A 24,641-nucleotide genomic window follows, 5' to 3' on the forward strand; every position below is an offset into this window, starting at 1 on the left:
CTCCACTTCCCAGGCTCACGCCATTCTCCTGCCTCAGCCTCCCGAGCAGCTGGGACTACAGGCGCCAGCCACCATGCCCGGCTAATTTTTTGTATTTTTAGTAGAGATGGGGTTTCACCGTGTTAGCCAGGATGATCTCCATCTGACTTCGTGATCCGCCCGCCTTGGACTCCCAAAGTGCTGGGATTACAGGCGTGAGCCACCGCGCCCAGCCTCTTTTCTTTTTTGCTTTTCTTTCACAGGGTCTCACTCTGTCACCCAGGCTGGGGTACAGTGGCATGATCACAGCTCACTGCAGCCTTGACCTTCCAGGCTCAGGTGATCCTCCCACATAGCTGGGACTACAGGTGTATGATACCACACCTGGCTATCTTTTTTTTTTCTGTATTTTTTGTAGAGGCAGGGGTCTCGCTATGTTGCCCGGGCTGGTCTCGAATTCCTGGCCCCAAGCAATCTGCCCACCTCGGCCTCCTAAAGTGCTAGGATTACAGGCGTGAGCCACTGCACCCGGCCCTCTCTGATATTTCTTTCTGAAATTCCATCTTCTCTTGGAGCTCAGGTTGATCCAGGACTGACCTATGTCTTGCTGGTGTGATCTGAGCCCTGCAGAGTGAATGTAATTCCTCCCCCTTCTTTCTCAACTGTCTTGCTGTCACTTATCCAAGGCTCCACATTACTTCAGAAGGGCAGGCTGGCAGGGGCCAGTGTGAAGAACCCACAAGTCTTCTTTCCTGGACTAGAATAAGAGAAGATTTATATTGTGGTCACTGGATGGAGGACTGGTTATGGAGGGCATTTCCCCAGGAAGCTTACTTGACTGAAAGATATGTGATTCCTACAGGAAAGTCTCCTTTGCTAGGACACAGCCTTGGTGTTCAGTTCAGTTAAAGAAGCAATGGGCTGAGCATGGTGGCTCACGCCCGTCATCCCAACACTCTGGGAGGCTGAGGCAGGTGGATCACTTGAGGTCACCCAGCTACTTGGGAGGCTAAGGTAGGAGAATCACTTGAACCCAGGAGGCAGAGGTCGCAGTGAGCTGAGATTGTGACACTGCACTCCAGCCTGGGCGACAAGAGCAAAACTGTCTCAAAAAAAAGCAGCAGCAATGGTCCAGCCTGGGCAGCATAGCAAGAACCCGTGTCTAAATAATTAATAAAAATGAAAAGTGAATTTTTAAAAAAAGTTTAAAAAAAAAACTCACTCTCAACTGGCTTTTAAGCTGAGATATGAAAGATGAGATTCAAACAGCAATGTGAGAAAGGTGGAATGAGGGTAGAGAGAAGCACAGGTGCAAGGCCAGGGGCGGGGAAAGGGCTCGGCATGCCAGGAAAATGGAAAAAGTTCAGTGTGACCGGAGCACAGTGAGGAAGGGAGAGAGAAGGTTGGCAGGGAGGTAAGGGTCCTCCAGTCCCTCAGAAAGAGTTTGGATTTCAGTGTGAAGATCGATGAGAAATCATGAAGGAGTTTTTTGTTGTCGTTGTCTTGAGACAGGGACTCACTCTGTTGCCCAGACTGGAGTGCAGTGGCGTGATCACGGCTCACTGCAGCCTCAAACTCCTGGGCTCAAGAAGTCCTCCCACCTCGACCTCCTGAGTAGCTGGGACTACAGATACACACCACCACATCTGGCTAATTTTTAAATTTTTTGTAGAGACAAGAGTTTATACTATATTTCCTAAGCAGGTCTTGAACTCCTGGGCTCAAGCAATCCTCCTGCTTCAGCCTCACATTGTGCTGGGATTACAGGCATGAGCTACTACACCTGGCCGAGACAGAGTTTCTACTATATTGCCCAGGCTGGTCTTTAACTCCTAGCCTCAAGCAAGTCTTCTGCCTCAGCCTCACAAAGTGTTGGGATTACCGGAGTGAGCCACTGCGCCCAGCCCATGAAGAGGTTGTGTTTTTTTTTTTTTTTTTTTTTTTTTTGGAGACAGTCTTGCTCTGTCACCAGGCTGGAGTGCAGTGGTGTGATCTTGGCTCACTGCAACCTCAGCCTCCTCGGTTCAAGCGATTCTCCTGCCTCAGCCTCCCAAGTAGCCAGGAGTACAGGCGCCTGCCATCACACCCAGATAAATTTTTTGTATTTTTAGTAGAGACGGGGTTTCACCATATTGGCCAGGCTGGTCTCGAACACCTAACCTCAGGTAATCCACCCGCCTCGGCCTCCCAAAGTGCTAGGATTACAGATGTGAGCCACTGCGCCTGGCCTTTTTTTTTTTCAAGACAGAGTTTCACTCTGTCAGCCAGGCTGGAGAGCAGTGGTGCGATCTTGGCTCACTGCAACCTCCAGTTGTTTTTGAGCCTCCCAGGCTCGAGCAATTCTCCTGCCTCGGCCTTCCAAGTAGCTGGGATTACAGGCATGTCCCACCACGCCTGGCTAATTTTTGTATTTTTAGTAGAGATAGGGTTTCACCATGCTGGCCAGGCTGGTCTCGAACTCCTGACCTCAGGTAATCTGCCCGCCTTGGCCTCCCAAAGTGCTGGGATTACAGGCGTGAGTCACCACGCACAGCCAGTGAAGAGTTCTCAAGGAGAAGCTATATAAGCCAGGCACGGTGGTGCATACCAGTAGTCCCAGCTACTTGGGATGCTGAGGCAGGAGGATCTCTTGAGCCTAGGAGTTTGAGACTGTAGTGAGCTATGATCACACCACTGCACTCCAGCCTGGGCAACACAGCAAGACCCTGTCTCAAAAAAAAAGAAAGAGTGTATTTCAAAGGCAGGAGTATCATGATTTGGTGATGTGTTGGAGATGAGATGGAGGAAAGAGAAGACTCCAGGTGGATTTGGTTTCTTAGCATGGTTCATTAGGTGAGTGGGGGTCCCATTCATTGAAGTGAGAAGCCTGAGTCAGAGCAGAAACCAAGAGCTGAGTCTTGGACACACGGAGATGAGTAATTGGATATTCAAATCTGGAGGCTGGGCACAGTGGCTCACACCTGTCATTGTCCCAACACATTGGGAGGCCGAGGCGGGTGCGTCACCTGAGTTCGAGACCAGCCTGGCCAACATGGTGAAACTCCATCTCCACTAAAAATACAAAAATTAGCTAGGCATGGTGGTGCACCTACAATCCCAGCTACTTGGGAGGCTGAGGCAGGAGAATCGCTTGAACCCAGGAGGCAGAGGCTGTGGTGAGCTGAGATTGCACTACTGCACTCCAGCCTTGGTGACAGAGAGAGACTCCATCTCAAAAAAAAAAAAAAAAAAAATTAGCCAGGCATGATGGTGTGTGCCTGTAGTCCCAGCTATCCAGGAGGCTAAGCCGGGAGGATTGCTTGAGCTTGGGAGGTTGAGGCTGCAGTGAGCTGTGATTGCGCCACTGCACTCCAACCTGGGCAACAGAGCAAGACCTTGTCTCAAAAACAAAAAACAAACAAATCTGGGACTCCCGGGGTAAAAGCCAACTCCGCATTAAGCCACTTCCTGGGTCTGCCTGACCCTCACATGCATGCCTTCTACCTTACCCAGAAGTAAATACCTCACTTCTTCCCCGTCCTGCCATGAATTTTTTTCACTGCGTTTACAGCTGTTGGGTCTCACCTGTTCTCTGCTTTGTTCCCCAGGCACAAGCAAACAGGACCTGACTTCTTTCAACATGGAGCTGTCCTCCAGCGGCATCAGTGCTGACCTCAGCAGGGTGCGTGCTGGGCTGGAGCAATGGGCTGCAGGGAGTGCACTTGGCTCCGGGGGGTGGGTCGGTGGGTAGCTGATCCGCTTATCTCCTTCCCTGGGCAGGGCCATGCAGTCGTGGGGGCAGTAGGAGCCAAGGACTGGGCTGGGGGCTTTCTCGACCTGAAGGCAGACCTGCAGGATGACACATTTATTGGGAATGAACCATTGACACCAGAAGTGAGAGCAGGCTATTTGGGTGAGTACTTCTCTTTTCTGCGGGGTTCTTCTGGTTGTAGAGGTCAGATGGTCACTCAGCCTGGCTTCCAAAACAATAATGAAAACAGTCAAGCAACCAGCATGAACAAAGTCAGAGTTTAAATATGGCTGTGACATTCATAATTTATTGTCTGTATTTTCTGATGCTTTGACACCTTGGGGCCGTGCTAATCCTGAAGAGACGACCCCTCCCAGGGTTGGCCACTTCCTAGAGATAGTAAACAACTTGCCTGTGAATATGCCTTGTAGCTGGTCCTGGTGGCTCATGCCTGTAATCCCAGCACTTTGGGAGGCTGAGGCAGGCGGATCACCTGAGGTCAAGAGTTCAAGACCAGCATGGCCAACATGGTGAAACCCTGTCTCTACTAAAAATACAAAAGTTAGCCAGGCATGGTGGTGCATGCCTGTAGTCCCAGCTCTTCTGGAGGCTGAGGCTGGAGAATCGTTTGAACCTGAGAGGAGGAGGTTGCAGTGAGCAGAAATCACGCTGCTGCACACCAGTCTGGGCAAAAGAGCAAGACTCTGTCTCAACAAACAGGGCCGAGCACAGTGGCTCACACCTGTAATCCCAGCACTTTGGGAGCCCGAGGCGGGTGAATCACCTGAGGTCAGCAGTTCGAGACCAGCCTGGCCAACATGGCAAAACCCATCTCTACTAAAAATACAAAAATTAGTCGGGCATGATGGCAGGTGCCTTTAATTCCAGCTACTCAGGGGGCTGAGGCAGGAGAATCGCTTGAACCCAGGAGGCAGAGGTTGCAGTGAGCTGAGGATCATGCCGCTGCACTCCAGCCTAGATGACAGAGCGAGACTCCATCTCAGAAAAAAAAAAAAAAAAAAAAAAAAGGCCTTTTATATGCAAACCAGCCAATTCTGAGCCCATATCCCCAGCCACCTCCTTTGTCTAATCCTTACACAACAAGCCAAAAGTTCCTCTGCCCTAAATCAGCTCAGGGCCAGGCATCAGTCAACCAGAGGCCACCGCTATAGCCCAGAGCCAGCCAAAATTATTCAAACTGTGCAATCCTAAACTTGCTTGAACTTGCCAACCTACCTCGCCACTCTTCCTTGTGGAAACCACAAGAAGAGCTCTGGGCCATGCTCTTCCCTGGCTCCTCCTGCCTCTCCACTAATCTGGTGTTTCCCTGTCTGGCCCTGCGTGGCATCCAGTGCCTACTCCTTCTTGGAAATGTGGCTAGCAAACTTCATTCAATGACAGTGACTCTCTATATCATCAATCACATGTATATATTAAATCCCAGGCACATTTTAAAACAACCTGCCTTATTAGTAAGAGGACTGGCCACTCCTTTTTGAGGCTTCCTCCTCTTGAATTGTCCAAGATCACCTGAGGTCAAGAGTTCAAGACCAGCCTGGCCAACATGGTGAAACCCCGTCTCTACTAAAAACACAAAAAAATTAGCTGGACGTGGTGACGCACACCTGTAGTCCCAGCTACTTGGGAGGCTGAGGCAGGGAAATCACTTGAACCTGGGAGGCAGAAGTTACAGTGAGCCGAGATTGCACTACTGCACTCCAGCCTGGGCGACAGAGAGAGACTTTGTCTCAAAAAAAAAAAAAAAAAAAAATTAGTTGGGCATGATTGTGCATGCCTGTGGTCCCAGCTACTTGGGAGCCTGAGATGGGAGGATCACTTGAGCCTGGGAGGTTAAGGCTGCAGTGAAGAAAAAAAAAAGAAGAAATAACTCTAAAATTTAATCTCTAGCTGGGCGTGGTGGCTCACACTGTAATCCCAGCACTTTGGGAGGCTGAGGCTGGCAGATCATTTGAGGTCAGGAGTTCGAAACCAGCCTGGCCAACATGGTGAAAGTCCATCTCTAGTAAAAATGCAAAAAATTAGCCAGGCATGGTGGCGTGCACCTGTAATCCCAGCTACTCGGGAGGCTGAGGCAGGAGAATCTCTTGAACTCTGGAGGCAGAGGTTGCAGTGAGTCGAGATTGTGCCACTGCAGTCCAGCCTGGGTGACAGAGCAAAACTCTGTCTCAAAAAAAAAAAAAAAAAAAAAGAAAAAATGTTTAATCTTTAGTTAGACACCTACCCCACTCTACACACACATAAATATATACATATATGTGGATAGGTAAATAAACAGAATCCTGAGTGTCTACTATACTACTATCCTTCAGATCTTTATTTAGTTTAGCTATCACTAGCATAGCACTAAGCATTTTATATACATGTCTTATTTAACTCTCAAAACACACCCCATGAGATTGGTACTGTTCCTTTTTTTTTCTTTAGACATAAGGTCTCGCTTTGTCACCTGGGCTGGAGTGCAGTGGTGCCATCTTGGCTCGCTGCTGCCTTGACCTCCTGGCTTTGAGCAATCCTCCTTCCTCAGCCTCCCAAAGTGCTGAGGTTACAGCCATGAGCCACAATGTCCAGCCTCTTCCCTTTTTGTAGATGAGAAAACTGAGGCGCAGAGGCATGAAGCAATTTACTTACGACTACACAGCTAGGAAACAGTAGCACTAGGATTTAAACCTTGTCTCATGGAGTTCAAGAATTTGAAGTTCTTAACCCTTGTGCTTCCAGACTCCATACAACAATAGGGAAGTGGTTCCGTCTCTTCACTCTTCCTTCCATGTGCTGTAGGGCCTTGGACAGCTCTGTTTTCTTCACTCATTTTCAACTGCTCTGCACAGAGACCATCAGATGGGGTCAGTGACTCATCCCAGAGGATTCCTGCTGGTGGCTCCTGGCTCTAGCCCAATCTTGGGTCCAATTTCCTGCAGCGTTTCCTTGAACATTTAATAGAGGTTGTCCTGGTATCTTAGAGGAGAGAACCTCATTACAGGAAGTTGAAGATGAAGACAGCCTGACACTGACATGATATCTTTTTTTTTCTTTGAGACTGAGTCTCTCTGTTGCCTAGGCTGGAGTGAAGTGGCGTGATCTCAGCTCACTGCAACCTCCACCTCCCAAGTTCAACTGATTCTCTTGCCTCAGCCTCCTGAGTAGCCGGAACTACAGGCGCATGCCACCATGCCCAGCTAATTTTTTGCATTTTTAGTAGTGATGGGATTTCACCATGTTGACCAGGCTGGTCTCAAACTCCTGACATCAGGTGATCCACCCGCCTCGGGCTCCCAAAGTGCTGGGATTACAGGCATGTGCCACCGCTCCCAGCCAACATATCTTATTTTTTTTTTTGAGACAGTCTTGCTCTGTCACCCAGGCTGGAGTGCAGTGGCGCAATCTCAGCTCACTGCAATCTCTGCCTCCTGGGTTCACGCCATTCTCCTGCCTCAGCCTCCCGAGTAGCTGGGACTACAGGTGCCCACCACCGCGCCCGGCTAATTTTTTGTATTTTTAGTAGAGACAGGGTTTCACCGTGGTCTCGATCTCCTGACCTCGTGATCCGCCCGCCTCGGCCTCCCAAAGTGCTGGGATTACAGGCGTGAGCCACCGCACCCAGCAACATGATATCTTTAAGCATGAAAATTTTTCAAGTTCCCTGCTTTATTTTATTTTGTTAGAGACAGGGTCTCACTCTGTCACCCAGGCTAGAGTGTAATGGCACCGTCGTAGTTCATGGCAGCCTTGAACTCCTGGGCTCAAGCAATCCTTTTGCCTCTCAGCCTCTCTAGTACCTGGGACCACAGGTGTGCATCACCACACCTGGCTAGTTTTTGTAATTTTTTGTAGAGATGGGCTCTCACTATGTTGCCCAGGCTGGTCTCAAACTTCTGGCCTCAAGCGATCCTCCTACCTCGGCTTCCCAAAATGTTAGGATTACAGGCGTGAGCCACTGCACCTGGCCCAGACATGCTTCATTTTTAATATCCATGCCAACTTTGCATTCTTCTAATATATACCATTTTATTTTTTTTTTAATTTATTTTATTTATTTATTTATTTATTTTGAGACGGAGTCTTGCTCTGCTGCCCGGGCTGGAGTGCAGTGGCGCAATCTCGCTCACTTCAAGCTCCGCCTCCCAGGTTCACGCCATTCTCCTGCCTCAGCCTCCCAAGTAGCTGGGACTACAGGCGCCTACCACCACGTCCAGCTAATTTTTTGTATTTTTAGTAGAGACGGGGTTTCACTGTGTTAGCCAGGATGGTCTCAATCTCCTGACCTTGTGATCCACCCACCTCGGCCTCCCAAAGTGCTGGGATTACAGGCATGAGCCACCGCACCCGGACTCTCATTTTATTTTATTATTTAAGAAAAAAGAGGCCAGGCACAGTGGCTTACACCTGTAACCCCAGCACTTTGGGAGGCTGAGGTGGGTGGATCACCTGAGGCCAGGAGTTTGAGACCACCCTGGCCAACATGGCAAAACCCTGTTTCTACTAAAAATACAAAAAATTATCTGGGTGTGGTGGCTGGGCTCCTGTAATCCCAGCTACTTGGGAGGTTGAGGCAGGAGAATTGCTTGAACCCGGGAGGCGGAGGTTGCAGTGAGTTGAGATCATGCCATTGCATTCCAGCCTGGGCAAGAGAGCGAGACTCTGTCTCTAAAAAAGAAAAAAGAATGGAGTCTTCCTTACTAATCCTCAGGTAAACTGAGGCCCAGAAGAGGCTCCACGCTTCACTTGTTGTGCATAGCTGCTTTTCCCTGGGTGTGCATGTCACCCAAGTTGAAGACATGCCATCCCCAAGATGGCAGGATTTGTTTGGCTGGGAGCACATGGATGCTTTTCTCAGGAGAAGGTCTTCAGCTGTTTCTATGCATCTCTGCTACTAACCCAATTCCCTGGGGCCCCTGCCCCTCTCCTGCTGGGTGTTCTTCCAGCATCCTCTGTTCCTAACTCCATGCCCCGCACACTTTCCTCAGGTTACACTGTGACCTGGCTGCCCTCCCGGGAAAAGACTTCGTTGCTGGCCTCGGGAGCCCCTCGTTACCAGCACGTGGGCCGAGTGCTGCTGTTCCAAGAGCCACAGGGTGGAGGACACTGGAGCCAGGTCCAGACAATCCATGGGACCCAGGTGCGCACAGTCCGAGGGCATCTGCAGACCAGGGACTGGAGGGACACACGTCACACTCCCTTCTGTCCTTTGAATGCTCATCCACTTACCATGTGGCAGGCCCTGTGCTAAACATGATCACATTTGTCCCTCATGACACACAGAGGTAAGCCCTGTCATCTCCCTCTCTAGTTTAAGAAACTGAACCTCAAAGAGCCCATCTTGTCTTAATGCACATAGACTAGGGGTGGATCCAGGATTGGAACCTGCATTTGAGGGAGTGGCATAAGATGAACGCGGTACAGGTATCTCCTTGCCAACCCCTGCTGTTCCCACAGGCGCTTCCCCAAACACCTGCCTCTCCCCACAGATTGGCTCTTATTTCGGTGGGGAGCTGTGTGGCGTCGACGTGGACCAAGATGGGGAGACAGAGCTGCTGCTGACTGGTGCCCCACTGTTCTATGGGGAGCAGAGAGGAGGCCGAGTGTTTATCTACCAGAGAAGACAGGTGGGGCCAGGATCTGGAGCTGAGAGGGAGGAGGGAGAGCAGCAGAGATTCACAGCTCCTAGTTATTCTGAAGGCTTTCTCTGTCTGGTCATGTGGCGATCAAATTTTTAGAACGACAGAGAGGCAATAGCAAATCCTCACTGGGGAAAGACTGTATGCAGGGTCCAGTGCCAATATTTCCTTTTTCTTTTGTGACAGAGTCTCGCTCTTATGGCCCAGGCTAGAGTGCAGTGGCGCGATCTTGGCTCACTGCAACCTCCACCTCCTAGATTGAAGGGATTCTCCTGCCTCAGCCTCCCGAGTAGCTGGGATTACAGGCGTGTGCCACCATGCCCAGCTAATTTTTGTATTTTTAGTACAGACAGTGTTTCACCATGTTGGCCAGGCTGGTGTCGAACTCCTGACCTCAGGTGATCCACCTGCCTCGGCCTCCCAAAGTGCTGGGATTACAGGCGTGAGCTGCTGCACCTGGTAGGCAGCGCCAAACTTTTTATAGATACGACCTCCCTTTCCTCATGACCACCTGCCGAGATACTACAAGCTTTATTTTATAAATGGGAATCCCTGGGATACGGTGGCTCATGCCTGTAATCCCAGAACTTTGAGAGGCTGAGGCAAGATGATTGCTTGAAGCCAGGAGTTCAAGACCAGCCTGGGCAACATGACAAGACCCTGTTTCTACAAAAATAAAAATAAATAAATTATAATTTTAAAGTTAGCCAGATGTGGTGGTACATGCCTGTAGTCCCAGCTACTTGGGAGGCTGAGGTGGGAGGATTGCTTGAGCCCAGGAGTTCGAGGCTGTAGTGAGCTGCGATTGCGCCACTGCACTCCAGCCTGTGCGACAGAGCAAGACTCCATCTCAAAAAAAAAAAATTATCAAAAAAATGTATATATATATAAATGGAAACCCCAAGGCTCAGTAGGGGGATGTCTGAAACCACAGGGTCACGGTAAGAGGACAGTAAGAGGCTGGGCTGGTGCTTGAACCCTGGTTAGTCTAACAGCACCATTCCAATTCTGTGAGGGACCCCATTTTACGTTTCTTTAGCATTCTTCACTCAGTTGTTCTGTGACAGCTTGCTGAGTGACTTGGGTGTGACCTGTCTCTTGCTACTTCCTAGTTGGGATTTGAAGAAGTCTCAGAGCTGCAGGGGGACCCCGGCTACCCACTCGGGCGGTTTGGAGAAGCCATCACTGCTCTGACAGACATCAACGGCGATGGGCTGGTGGATGTGGCTGTGGGGGCCCCTCTGGAGGAGCAGGGGGCTGTGTACATCTTCAATGGGAGGCACGGGGGGCTTAGCCCCCAGCCAAGTCAGGTGACGTATGCTGCCTGCCAATCACACTCCATTCTCAGGTGCCCTAAGCCCCCAAGCCCAGACCCCACTCCCCAGCCCGATCCTTCCCTCCCTCTAACCTACCTCTCCTCAGCTTAGTGGTAATTTCTTTCTTGCTCTCAGCGGATAGAAGGGACCCAGGTGCTCTCAGGAATTCGGTGGTTTGGACGCTCCATCCATGGGGTGAAGGACCTTGAAGGGGACGGCTTGGCAGACATGGCTGTGGGGGCTGAGAGCCAGATGATCCTGCTGAGGTGAGATGGGGCTCTCAGGTCACACCTGATGACCCCAGCTCTTATCCCGTTTTGTTTATATTTTATTTTATTTATTTATTTTGTTTTTTTTAGAGACAGGGTCTCTCTTTGTTGCTCAGGCTGGAGTGCAGTGGCATGATCATAACTCACTGCAGCCTCGAACTGCTGGGCTTAAGTGATCCTTCCACCTCAGCCTCCCGGGTAGCTGGGACTACAGGTGCTCACCACCACACCTTGCTAATTTTTTTTTTTTTTGGTAGCAATGGGGACTTGCTATGTTGCCCCAGCTGGTCTCAAACTCCTGGTCTCAAACTATGCTTTCTCCTCAGCCTCCCAGAGTGCTGGAGTTACAGGCAGAAGCCACTATGCATGGCCTAATTTTTATTTTTTTAATATATGGTCTTCCAGGCCAGGCACAGTGGCTCACACCTGTAATCCCAGAGAGAGCTTATATATTGGAAAACATATAATTAAAAATTAGCAGGGTGTGGCAGCCGGGCACGGTGGCTCACGCCTCTAATCCTGGCACTTCGGAAGTCCGAGGCAGGCGGATCACGAGGTCAGGAGATGGAGACCATCCTGGCTAACACGGTGAAACCCCATCTCTACTAACAATACAAAAAATTAGCCGGGCATGATGGCGGGCGCCTGTAGTCGCAGCTGCTCGGGAGGCTGAGGCAGGAGAATGGCGTGAACCTGGGAGGTGGAGCTTGCAGTGAGCCAAGATCGTGCCACTGCACTCCAGCCTGGGCGACAGAGCAAGACTCCGCCTCAAAAAAAAAAAAAAAGATTAACAGGGTGTGGTGGCTCATGTGGGTAATCCCAGCACCTTGAGAGGCTGTGGCAGGAGGATTACTTGAGCTCAAGAGTTTGAGATCAGCCTGGGCAACACAGTGGGACACCATCTGTACTTTTTCTTTTTCTTTTGAGAGAGAGTCTTGCACTGTTGCCCAGGCCAGAGTGCAGTGGTGTGATCTTGGCTCACTGCAACCTCCACCTCCTGGGTTCAAGCGATTCTGCTGCCTCAGCCTCCCGAGCAGCTGGGATCACAGGCATGCACCACCGTGCCCTGCTAATTTTTTTGTATTTTTAGTAGAGACGGGGTTTGGCCATGTTGGCCAGGTGGTTTTGAACTCCTGACCTCAAGGGATCCGCCTGTCTCGGCCTCCCAAAGTGCTAGGATTACAGAGTGAGCCACCGTGCCCAGCCCTTTTCTTTGTCTTTTAATTGGCCAGGTATGGTGGTGTGTGACTATAGGCCTAGCTACTTGGGAGGCTGAAGCAGGAGGATGACTTGAGCCTGGGAGGTCGAGGTTGCAGTGAGCTGTGATCATGCCACTGCACTACAGCCTGAGCGACAGAGTGAGATCCTATCACAAAAAAATAATAAATAGGCCGGGCGCAATGACTCATGCCTGTAATCCAGCACTTTGGGAGGCTGAGGCGGGTGGATCATTTGAGGTCAGGAGTTCGAGACCAGCCTGGCCAACATGGTGAAACCCCATCTCTGCTAAAAATACAAAAATTAGCTGGGCATGGTGGCATGCGCCTGTAATCCCAGCTACTTGGGAGGCTGAGGCAGGAGAATTGCTTGAGCCCAAGAGGCGGATCTCAAAAAAAAAAAAAAAAAAAATAGGAGCCAGGCGCTGGGGATCACTGCCGTATTCCCAGCTACGCAGGAGTCTGAGACAAGAGGATCGCTGGAGGCCAGGAGTGTGAGGATGCAGTGAGCTATGACTGCACCACTGCACTCCAGGCTGAGCAACAAAGTGAGGCTCTGTCTAACAACAACAAAAGCTGCAACTTTATTATGAAGCATAATAAAATTCATGCAAGCATCATTGAAGGCTTAAACATAAGCATGAAAGTAACTCAGTATGATTTCTCTTCCTAAGAGCTTTCTTTTTTTCATGGAAAATGGGTCAGAGGCTGCTAGAATGAACTGGGAGCCCTAATTAGTTATCATCATTATTGGCCAGGCATGGTGGCTCACACCTATAATCCCAGCACTTTGGGAGCCCAAGCCGGGAGGATTGCTTGAGCTCAGGAGTTCAAGATCACCCTGGCCAACATAGGAAGATCCCTTCTCTACAAAAATTTATTTAAAGTTAGCCAGGTGTAGTGGCACACGCCTGTGGTCCCAGATCCTTGGGAGGCTGAGGTGGGAGGATAACTAGAGCCTGGGAGGCTGAGGCTGTAGTGAGCTGTGATCATGCCACTGCACTCCAGCCTGGGCAACAGGGCGAGACCCTGTCTCAAAATAAATAAATAAAAAGTATCATTATTATTTTCCTTAAGAGGAGACAGTGACATGTTGAGGTCTGCTTTAGGAAAGGAGAGTTCTCTGGCTTTGCTGGCGGGAGCCCCACATCTGAGGGGGGACGTGCAGTTGGGTTGGAGGGAGAGAGTTGGTTGCCTTCTGCCCTGCAGCTCCCGGCCTGTGGTGGATGTGGTCACCCTGATGTCCTTCTCCCCAGCCGAGATCCCAGTGCATGAAGTGGAGTGCTCCTATTCAACCAGTAACAAGATGAAAGAAGGAGTTAATATCACAATCTGTTTCCAGATCAAGTCTCTCATCCCCCAGTTCCAAGGTCAGAGCTCTCCTCCTGCTCCCAGGGCAGCTGCCGCCCCAAATCCAGGCTTATGGCCTGGGATCCCCCACCATTCAACTCTTGCCTTTTCCGCCCTGCCCAGGCCGCCTGGTTGCCAATCTCACTTACACTCTGCAGCTGGATGGCCACCGGACCAGAAGACGGGGGTTGTTCCCAGGAGGGAGACATGAACTCAGAAGGAACATAGCTGTCACCACCAGCATGTCCTGCACTGACTTCTCATTTCATTTCCCGGTAAGGGAGCCAGCGCCAATGCTCTGGGATGAGCTACCTGCAGGGGCAGTCTCAGCTCCGTCACTGTCCAGTGGGTGATACATCCCTTCCATCCCTCTGTGTTGTCACTTCCTCTCCTGTGCAATGGTAGTAATAACACCCTTAGCATATTTTCTTCTAGTGTTTTTTAAAAATTATATATATATATATATATTTTGACACAGAGTCTCGCTCTGTCACCCAGGCTGTAGTGCAGTGGCACAGTCTCACTCACTACAGCACAATCTCGGCTCATAGCCACCTCTGCCTCCTGGGTTCAAGCAATTCTCCTGCCTCAGTCTCCCAAGTACCTGGGATTACAGGCACCTGCCACTACGCCCAGCTAATTTTTGTATTTTTAGTAGAGACAGGGTTTCACCATGTTAGTCAGGCTGGTCTCAAACTCCTGACCTCAGGTGATCTGCCTGCATTGGCCTCCCAAAGTGCTGGGATTACAGGCATGAGCCATCGCTCCTGGCCTATTTTATATTATTTATTTATTTATTTATTTATTTGAGACAGAGTCTCGCTCTGTCGCCCAGGCTGGAGTACAGTGGCATGATCTCGGCTCACTACAGCCTCCACCTCCTGGGTTCAAGCGATTCTCCTGCCTCAGCCTCTCGAGTAGCTGGGATTACAGGTGCGTGCCACCATGCCCAGCTAATTTTTGTATTTTTAGTAGAGTTGGGGTTTCACCGTGTTGGCCAGGCTGGTCTCGAACTCCTGACCTCAGGTGATCCTCCTACCTCGGCCTCCCAAAGTGCTGGGATTACAGGCGTGAGCCACTGCGCCCGGCCATATTTTGTATTTTTAGAGATAGGGGTCTTACTGTGTTGCCCAGGCTGAACTCTAACTTCTGGCCTCAAGAGGTTCTCTTGCCTCAGCTTCCTGAGTAGCAGGGACTACAAGTGCACACCACTGTGCCTGGCTGCTTCTAGTTTTTTAATTTTTAAAATTTTTTATTAAAAAAATTTTTTTAGAGACAGGGCCTTGCTCTATCGTCCAGGCTGGAGTGGAGTGATGCAACCATGGCTCACTGTAACCTCCAACTTCTGGGCTCAAATGATCCTCCCACCTCAGCCTCCCGAGTAGCTAGGACTACAGGCATGCACCACCACATCTGGATAATTTTTAAAAATGTTTTTGTAGGCCAAGCACAGTGGCTCAGCACTTTGGGAGGCCGAGGTGGGCGGATCACCTGAGGTCAGGAGTTCGGGACCAGCCTGGCCAACATGGTGAAACCCCCATCTCTACTAAAAATACAAAATTAGCTGCGTGTGTTGGCACATGCCTGTAATCCCAGCTACTTGGGAGGCTGAAGCAGGAGAATTGCTTGAACCCAGGAGGCAGAGGTTGCAGTGAGCCAAGATCGCTCCATTGCACTCCAGCCAGGGCAACAAGAGTGAAACTCCATCTCAAAAAAAAAAAAAATAGTTTTTGTAGAGACAGGGTCTTGCTGTGTTGCCCAGGCTGGTCTAAAACCCCTGGCGTCAAGTAATCCTCTTACCTTGGCCTCCAAAAGTGCTGGGATTACAGGTGCGAGCCACCGTGCCCAGCAGCTTCTACTTTTTAATATATTTATGGGCATTTTTAACATGATTACAATGGCAATGTAGTTACTATTTTTTCCTACTCTTTTCATACATTATATATTAATGCTGCTACACAGCTTTCATAATTTTTAATTATGAAATATTAATATATTTGGCTGGTCACGGTGGTTCATACCTGTAATCCCAGCACTTTGGGATGCCGAGGTGGGCAGATCACCTGAGATTGTCAGTTCAAGACCAGCCTGGCCAACATGGAGAAACCCCATCTCTATTAAAAAAAGTACAAAATTAGCTGGGCCTGGTGGCCCATGCCTGTAATTCCAGCTATTTGGGAGGCTGAGGCAGGAAAATCACCTGAACCCAGGAGGTGGAGGTTGCAGTGAGCCGAGATCGTGCCATTGCACTCCAGCCTGAGCAACAAGAGTGAAACTCCATCTCAAAAAAAAAAGAAATATTAAAATATTTAATTTTTACAGAATATTCAATCATCATGGTATGTCGTTATTTGCCAGGTACATATCATGCACCCCAGAAAAACTTAGGGTATTTTTTTAAGTTTTTAAATTAAGTCTCATGTATGGTACGTGGGAAAAAAAAAAAAGTTTTTAAAAAAGGTTAAACAGGCCAGGCACGGTGGCTCATGCCAGCAGTTTGAGAGGCTGAGGTAGGTGGATCGCTTGAGCTTAGGAGTTCAACACCAGCCTGGGCAACATAGCGAGACCCCTTCTCTAAAAAAAATACAAAAAAATTAGCCGGGCTTGGTGGAGTGCACCTGTAGTCCCAGCTACCTGGGAGGCTGAAGCAGGAGGATTGCTTGAACCCAGGAGATGGAGGTTGCAGTGAGCTGTGATTGTGCCACTGCATTCCAGCCTGGGCAACAGAATGAGACTCTGTCTCCAAAAAAATAAAGTTTAAACAACTGTTGAAATACCCAGATTCAGTTGCTTATAAGCAATCCTGTATAAAAATGGGATTAATATGGCTGGGTGAGGTGGCTCACGCCTCTAATCCCAGCACTTTGGGAGGCCGAGGTGGGCGGATCACGAGGTGAGGAGATTTGAGACCATCCTGGCTAACACGGTGAAACCCCGTCTCTACTAAAAATACAAAAAATTAGCTGGGCGTGGTGGCGGGCGCCTGTAGTCCCAGCTACTTGGGAGGCTGAGGCAGGAGAATGGCGTGAACCTGGGAGGTGGAGCTTGCAGTGAGCCGAGATCGCGCCACTGCACTCCAGCCTGGGCGACAGAGCGAGACTCTGTCTCAAAAAAAAAAAAGGGATCAATATCAAATTGTTATGTTCTCTTAAATATTTCGTAAAAAGCCAGGCGTGGTGGCTCATGCCAGTAATCCCAGCACTTTGGGAGACTGAGGTGGGCGGATCACTTGAGGTCAGGAGTTCAAGACCAGCCTGGTCAACATGGTGAAAACCCATCTCTACTAAAAATGCAAAAAATTAGCCAGGTGTGGTGGCAGGCGCCTGTAATCCCAGCTACTTAGGAGGCTGAGGCAGGAGAATCATTTGAACCCAGGAGGCGGAGGTTGCAGTGAGCTGAGATCGTGCCATTGCATTCCAGCCTGGGCAACGACAGTGAAACTCCGTCTCAAAAAAAAAAAAATTCATATAAGACAGTATAGGATTGGGACCTAAGAATTTGAAGTTTGTTTTAAACTTTTTTTTTTTTTTGAGATGGAGTCTCACTGTGTTGCCCAGGCTAGAATGCATTGTTATGATCTGGGCTCACTGCAGCTTCTGCCTCCTGGGTTCAAGTAATTCTCCTACCGCATCCTACCAAGTAGCTGGGATTACAGGCGCGCACCACCATGCCCGGCTAATTTTTGTATTTTTAATAGAGACAGGGTTTCACCATGTTGGCCAGGCTGGTCTCAAACTCCTGATCTCAGGTGATCCACCCACCTCGGCCTCCCAAAGTGCTAGGATTACAGGTGTAAGCCACTGCGACCAGCCTGTTTTAAACTTTTTATTATGGGAATGTGAATCATACAAAACTAGAAAAAAATAGTTTAATGAGTCCCCAGGTCCTCATCACCCAGTTTCAACAATTATCAACTCAACCTCTATTTCATTCAAACCTCTACTCAGTGCCCCTCTGCCTACTCCCATTCCACCTCTTGCAAGATTTAGATATTTTAAACATAAATTTGCCAGAAAAGGAAGCAGTGTGACATGGTGGAAAGATCCTGGACTTTGGATTTGGACAGATTTGGGTTCAAATCTTGACTGTCACTCCAAGTTCTTAGGACAATTGTGCCACATTTTTAGTTTTCATTTTCTTTTTTTTTCTTTTCTAGAGGGGGCGGAGGGAGGGAGGATGAAAGAGAAAGAGAAAGAAAGGAGGGAAGGAAAGAAGGACAAGGGAGGAAGGAAGGAAGGGAGGGAGGGAGGCAGGGAGGGAGGGAGGGAGGAAGGGGGGGAGGGTGGGAGGGAAAAGAAGAAAGAAAAAAGAAAAGAAGAAAGAAAGAAGGAGGGAAGGAAGGAAAAGAGAAATAAGAAAAGGAAGGAAGGGAGAGCTCATTTTCCTTATTTTAAATGTTGGGGTAATAATATCTACCTCTTAGGGTTAGTAGAACCTTCAGGTGAAAAATAATTTGAGTACCTACAAAATGCCAGTGTCAGGCACTGGTAATAACAAATGACTAAGGCCCAGCCCTATTCTCAAGGAACAAAATTCTAGAACTAGGATATTCTAGTTATTCTGAAATTTTCTTATGCAAACTTTGATAATGGCTGCCTAGGTCAAAATTCAGGGCCTTCAGTTAGGACACAGTGGGGAAAAAGTGCTGGGATTGATTAGTGATGTCTGCTGGGGAACTGGGGCTCAGGGATGATAACTGTGCTGAGAAGCCCCCTGGGTGTGCTATACACACCTGCTATGTAGTCAATGGATTTTCAATACTGGTAGGGTCTTAGATAAAGAACTACCAGAATTTCATCACTTGTAAAATGCTGACAAGATATACATCTAATCGGAAGTGCGGTAAAGGTTAGATTCATGACATAGGCTGTATTCTTATCACCCTCAGGTATGTGTTCAAGACCTCATCTCCCCCATCAATGTTTCCCTGAATTTCTCTCTTTGGGAGGAGGAAGGAACACCGAGGGAACAAAGGGCGGTAAGAAGAGATGGCTAGGGATGGTGGGGAGTTTATCAGAGAAATCCATTTGGCAAGAAGAGCCACCCATGGCCGGGCAGCTCACTCCTGTAATCCCAGGACTTTGGGAGGCTGAAGTGGGTGAATAACTTGAGGTCAGGGGTTCGAGACCAGCCTGGCCAACATGGTGAAACCCCATCTCTACTAAAAATACAAAGATTAGTCGGGTGTGATGGTGCACTTGAGGCCAGGAGTTTGAGACCAGCCTGGGCAACATAGTGGGACTCCCTTTCTACAAAACATAAAAAATTAATCGGTGTGATGGTGTGCCCCTGTAGTCCCAGCTACTTGGGAGGCTGAGCAGGGAGGATCACTTGAGCCTAGAGGGTTGAGGCTGCAGTGAGCTCTTGAGCTATGATTGCACCACTGCACTCCAGCCTAGGCAACAATGCGAGATCTTCTCTAAAGAAGAAAAAAAAAAAAAAGAGCTGGCCAGGTGTGGTGGCTCACACCTGTAATCCCAGCACTTTGGAAGGCTGAGTGGGGTGGATTGCTTGAGACCAGGAGTTCGAGACCAGCGTGCCAACATGGCGAAAACCCATCTCTACTAAAAATATTTTTAAAAAATTAGCCAGGCATGGTGGTAGATGCCTGTAATCCCAGCTACTCAGGAGGCTGAGGCATAAGAATCGCTTGAAGCCAGGAAGCAGAGGTTGCAGTGAGCAGAGATTGTGCCACTGCACTCCAGCCTGGGCAACAGAGTAAGACAGTCTTAAAAAAAAAAAAAAAAAGAGCTGCCAGCAGAGTAAGACTGCACGAATGGCAGTAGGCTGAGGCAGCAGAGTGGGGCAGCCCTGGAAAGGCAGCTGGCTCCTGGACAGGGCCAACCACAGCCAGCCCAGTTGAGCTAAGCCCCTGCCCCTCCAGCTCTCCTTCATGAGGTCTGCTGCCTCAGCTAATCTCTCCTCTCTCCATCCTACCCACTACCCCTCGCTCAGCAGGGCAAGGACATACCACCCATCCTGAGACCCTCCCTGCACTCGGAAACCTGGGAGGTAAGAGGGGAGAAGGGGCAGGCAGAGAGGCCTGGGGCCAAGTCCCTCCTGATCTGAGCCTCTTACTCCTTTCTTCTTGGTGTTTCAGATCCCTTTTGAGAAGAACTGTGGGGAGGACAAGAAGTGTGAGGCAAACCTGAGAGTGTCCTTCTCTCCTGCAAGGTCAGTAAGGCCTCCCACCCTCCAGCCTCCCATCCACTCTGTTTTAAGATCCCCCCACTCCATTCACCAGATATGTCATTTGGAGACACCACTTCCCTCTGTTGGGCCTTAGTTTCCTTTTCTGAGAAATTCGAGGCTGAACTCAGGGGCTCATGCCTGTAATCCCAGCACTTCAGGAGGCCAACCAAAGGGGGAAGATAAGTTAAGGCCAAGAGTTCAAGACCAGCCTGGGAAACATAGCAAGACCCTGTCACTAAAAAAAAATTTAAAAATTAGCTGGGCATGGTGGCTCATGCCTGTATTCCCAGCTACTTGGGAGATTGAGGCAGAGGATCGCTTGAGCCTAGGAGTTTGACGCTGCAGTAAGCACCACTGCACTCCAGCCTGGGTGACAGAGCAAGACCCTATCTCTAAAAAATAAAAAGCAAATAAAATAAAAAGCAAATCCCTCATGGAACTCCTGTCAGTCAGCAGTAAATGAGATTGCAAGAATTGTAAAACTGAAAGTCTGAGCATGGCCCGGCGCGGCGGCTCACGCCTATAATCCCAGCACTTTGGGAGGCCAAGGCGGGTAAATCACCTGAGGTCAGGAGTTTGAGACCAGCCTGGCCAACATGGTGAAACCCCATCTCTACAGAAAATACAAAACTTAGTCAGGCATGGTGGCGCATGCCTGTAATCCCAGCTACTTGGGAGGCTGAGGCAGGAGAATTGCTTGAACTCTGGAGGTGGAGGTTGCAGTAAGCCGAGACTGTGCCATTGCACTCCAGCCTGGGCTACAGAGTGAGATTCTGTCTCAAAAAAAAAAAAAAAAAAAAAAAAGCCGGGGGCGGTGGCCTGTAATCCCAGCACTTTGGGGAGGCCGAGGCGGGCGGATCACGAGGTCAGGAGATTGAGACCATCCTGGCTAACACAGTGAAACCCCGTCTGTACTAAAAATACAAAAAAAAAAAAAAAAATTAGCCGGGCATGGTGGTGAGCGCCTGTAGTCCCAGCTACTCGGGATGCTAAGGCAGGAGAATGGCGTGAACCCGGGAGGCAGAGCTTGCAGTGAGCGGAGATCGTGCCACTGCACTCCAGCCTGGGAAACAGAGTGAGACTCCGTCTCAAAAAAAAAAAAAAAAAAAAAATACTGAGCATAAAAGATGATTGGTTTTGATTTACTTCTTTCTGGCCCACCAGATCTCTCAGTTCTGATATTCCCCACCCTGATCTTCCCTCCTCCATCTTTCCCTGATCATCCCCCACAGATCCAGAGCCCTGCGTCTAACTGCTTTTGCCAGCCTCTCTGTGGAGCTGAGCCTGAGTAACTTGGAAGAAGATGCTTACTGGGTGCAGCTGCACCTGCACTTCCCCCGGGGACTCTCCTTCCGCAAGGTGGAGATGCTGAAGGTGGGTGAGAGGACAGCGCCTGCCTGCGGGCATCCCTTCCGCAGACACTGCCCCCTTCTTTGAGACCCAGGCAGCCAGGACAGCCTGAACACATGGGCAGCCGCGGGTGGACAGGGGTCTTAGGGTCATATCTGGGTTCCCAGCCTCGAGCTGTATGATCTGAGGTACAAGGTTTACCCTCTCAGGCTGGGTGCGGTGGCTCACGCCTGTAATCCCAGCACTTTGGGAGGCCGAGGCGGGCGGATCATGAGGTCAGGAGATCGAGACCATCCTGGCTAACACAGTGAAACCCCATCTCTACTAAAAATACAAAAAATTAGCCGGGCGAGGTGGCGGGCGCCTGTAGTCCCAGCTACTCGGGAGGCTGAGGCAGGAGAATGGCGTGAACCCTGGGGGGCGGAGCCTGCAGTGAGCCGAGATCATGCCACTGCACTCCAACCTGGGCGACAGCGAGACTCCGTCTCAAAAAAAAAAAAAACAAAAAAAACAAAAATTAGCCAGGTGTGGTGGTGTGTGCCTGTAATCCCAGCTACTAAGGAGGCTGAGGCAGGAGAATCGTTTGAATCTGTAAGGCAGAGGCTACTGTGAGCCAAGATTGTGCCACTGCACTCCAGCCTGGGTGATAGAGCAAGACTCCATCTCAAAAAAAAAAAAAAAAAAAAAATTAAATAGAGAGAGGGTCTCACTATGTTCCCCAGGCTAATGTCAAACTCCTGAGCTCAAGCAATCTGCCTACCTCAGCCTCCCAAAGTGCTAGGATTACAGGTGTGAACCAGCATGCCCGGCCAAATTTCCTTCCTTTTTAAGGTTGAATAATATTCCATTTTATGCATAGACCATATTTTACCTATTTATCTGTCGATTAACACTTGAATTATTCTTTTTTTTTTTAATTTTTAAAAAAATTTATTTATTTATTTTTCTGAGATGGAGTCTCGCTCTGTCGCCCAGGCTGGAGTGCAGTGGCATGATCTCAGCTCACTGCAAACTCCACCTCCCAGGTTCACGCCATTCTCCTACCTCAGCCTCCCGAGTGGCTGAGACTACAAGCGCCCACCACCGCACCCGGCTCATTTTTTGTATTTTTAGTAGAGACGGGGTTTCACTGTGTTAGCCAGGATGGTCTCGATCTCCTGACCTCGTGATCCACCTGCCTCGGCCTCCCAAAGTGCTGGGATTACAGGCGTGAGCCACCGCGCCCGGCCTATTTGTTTTTTTTGAGATTAAGTCTTGCTTTTGTCCCCCAGGCTAAAGTGCAAAGGCGCAATCTCAGCTCACTGCAACCTCTGCCTCCCATGTTCAAGTGATTCTCCTGCCTCAGCCTCCCGAGTAGCTGGGATTACAGGCGCCTGCCACCATGCCCAGCTAATTTTTATAGTTTTAGTAGAGATGGGGTTTCACCATGTTGGCCAGGCTGGTCTTGAACTCCTGACCTCAGGTGATCTGCCCACCTCGGCCTCCCAAAGTGCAGGGATTTCAGGCGTGAGCCACTGCACCCAACCGAATTATTCTTATACAGCAATATTAAATGCTTCTTTGCTGGATGTGGTGGTGCGCACCTGCAATTCCAGCTACCTCGGGGACTGAGGTGAAGTGCTTAAGCCCAAGAGTTTGAGGCCGCTGTGAGCTATGATCATGCCAATGCACTCTAGCCTGGGCAACAGAGCAAGACTCTGTCTCTACACAAAATTAAATAATTAGCGCGATGTGGTGGGGTGTGCCTGTAGTCCTGCTACTCAGGAGGCTGAGGTGGGTGGATCACTGGAGTCCAGGAGTTTGAGGCTGCAGTGAGCTATGATTACAACATTGCCCTCCAGCTTGGGCGACAGAGCGAGACCTTGTCTCAGGAAAAAAACAAAAAACAACAAAAAAAAAACTGGGCTGGGTGTGGTGGCTCACGCCTGTAATCCCAGTACTTTGGGAGGCTGAGGTGGGCAGATCATCTGAGGTCATGAGTTCAAAACCAGACAACCAGATGGGGCAACATGGTGAAACCCCATCTCTACTAAAAATACAAAAATTAGCTGGGTGTGGTAGCATGTGCCTGTAATCCCAGCTGCTTGGGAGGCTGAGGCAGGAGAATCACTTGAACCCAGGAGGTGGAGGTTCAGTGAACCAAGATCAAGATCACTCTACTGCACTCTAGCCTGGGTGACAACAGCAAGACTCCATCTCAAAAAAAAAAAAAAAAAAAAAAAAAAAAAAAAAAAAAGAGAGAGAGAAAATAACTGGAGTCAAACAGTTCTGTGTTCAAGTTCTTACAGATCCCTACTGCTACCCAGTTATGACACCTTGGGAAAGTCCCTTAGCCTCCCTGAACCTCTATTTCCTTATCTGTTTCCTTCCCAGTCTGAGACTGAAATCTGTTCTTTACAAAATTGGGATGAAGATGAATGGTTTAATAATGCTTAGCTCAGGATCAGGCTCATTTTTTAAATGGTTACTGAATGTATAGAGGTAGTGGCATTTTAAAAACTTTACAATAGTCTCTTCTTTGATTGTACCACAGTTTACTGAGCCATTGTTATCTATTTGACCTGTTTGAGCACTTCCAGTTTTTCAGTATTATAAATAGTGTTGCAATTACCCCACTACACCCAACTTTTATTTTTGAGATAAGGTCTCACTCTGTTGCCCAGGCTAAAGTGTAGCGGTGTAAGCAGGACCCACTGCAGCCTCAAACTCCTGGGCTCAAGTGATTCTCCTGCCTAATAGCTGGGACGACAGGCACGCCCCACTATACTCAGCTCATTTTTAAAAATTTTTTGTAGGCCAGGTACAGAGGCTTACACTTGTAATCCCAGCACATTGGTAGGCCGAGGCAGGCAGATCTCTTGAGCCCAGGAGTTCAAGAGCAGCCTGAGTGACATACACAGACTCCATCTCTACTAAAAATACAAAAATTAGCTGGACATGGTGGCACATCCCTGTAGTCCCAGCTACTCGGGAGGCTGAGGCAGGAGAATTGCTTGAGCCTGGGAGTCAGAGGTTGCAGTGAGCCAAGATCACACCATTGCACTCTAGCCTGGGCAACAGAGTAAGATCCTATATTTAAAAAAAAAAAATTTTTTTTTTGGTAGAGATGAGGTCTCACTGTTGCCCAGACTGATCTCAAACTCCTGGCCTTAAGTAATCCTCCCACCTCAGCCTCCCAGAGTGCTGGGATTTCAGGTGTGAGCTACCTTACCCGGCCTTCCAGTGACTATTTTGTATTAAGCCTCTGTCTGCAGCCCTGATTCTTGGGCCCTTTCCCGCTGAGAAGGTTCCATGACAGGGACAGAACCCCTGGGGGAGGTAGGCCAGGAGGGCTGGTAGCCTGTGGGGGAAACTTGGCCTTGCTCATTAACAAACTTGTTTCCTCCTTTCACTCCCAGCCCCATAGCCAGATACCTGTGAGCTGTGAGGAGCTTCCTGAAGAGTCCAAGCTTCTGTCCAGGGCATTATCTTGCAATGTGAGCTCTCCCATCTTCAAAGCAGGCCACTCGGTGAGTGCTTCAAGTCTCCAGGGACCAAGCAGCCTAGGGGCCCTGAGCTGGTGGAGGGCAGGGAGCTCTTGGCTCCGGAGGAGGGAGCAGGTG

General features: G+C 49.4%; 1 protein-coding gene across 2 annotated transcripts in view; it reads left to right on the forward strand.

Annotated features, from left to right (window-relative positions):
• Positions 1-24,641, forward strand: part of ITGAL (integrin subunit alpha L) — a 49,751-nt gene that overhangs the window by 12,521 nt on the left and 12,589 nt on the right. Inside the window, exons 10-22 of one of the 2 annotated variants that reach the window (XM_024233966.2) lie at positions 3,567-3,640; positions 3,739-3,871; positions 8,695-8,846; positions 9,196-9,333; positions 10,458-10,655; positions 10,797-10,927; positions 13,357-13,517; positions 13,621-13,772; positions 18,386-18,475; positions 19,453-19,509; positions 19,598-19,671; positions 20,922-21,063; positions 24,438-24,548. In XM_024233966.2, the coding sequence (XP_024089734.1) occupies positions 3,567-3,640; positions 3,739-3,871; positions 8,695-8,846; positions 9,196-9,333; positions 10,458-10,655; positions 10,797-10,927; positions 13,357-13,517; positions 13,621-13,772; positions 18,386-18,475; positions 19,453-19,509; positions 19,598-19,671; positions 20,922-21,063; positions 24,438-24,548 (1,613 nt within the window). The remainder of the gene's footprint in view (positions 1-3,566; positions 3,641-3,738; positions 3,872-8,694; positions 8,847-9,195; positions 9,334-10,457; positions 10,656-10,796; positions 10,928-13,356; positions 13,518-13,620; positions 13,773-18,385; positions 18,476-19,452; positions 19,510-19,597; positions 19,672-20,921; positions 21,064-24,437; positions 24,549-24,641) is intronic. The other variant, XM_054534861.1, reaches the window with a different exon arrangement.

Source organism: Pongo abelii, chromosome 18 (assembly GCF_028885655.2).
Source record: "Pongo abelii isolate AG06213 chromosome 18, NHGRI_mPonAbe1-v2.0_pri, whole genome shotgun sequence".
Taxonomy (NCBI): domain Eukaryota; kingdom Metazoa; phylum Chordata; class Mammalia; order Primates; family Hominidae; genus Pongo; species Pongo abelii.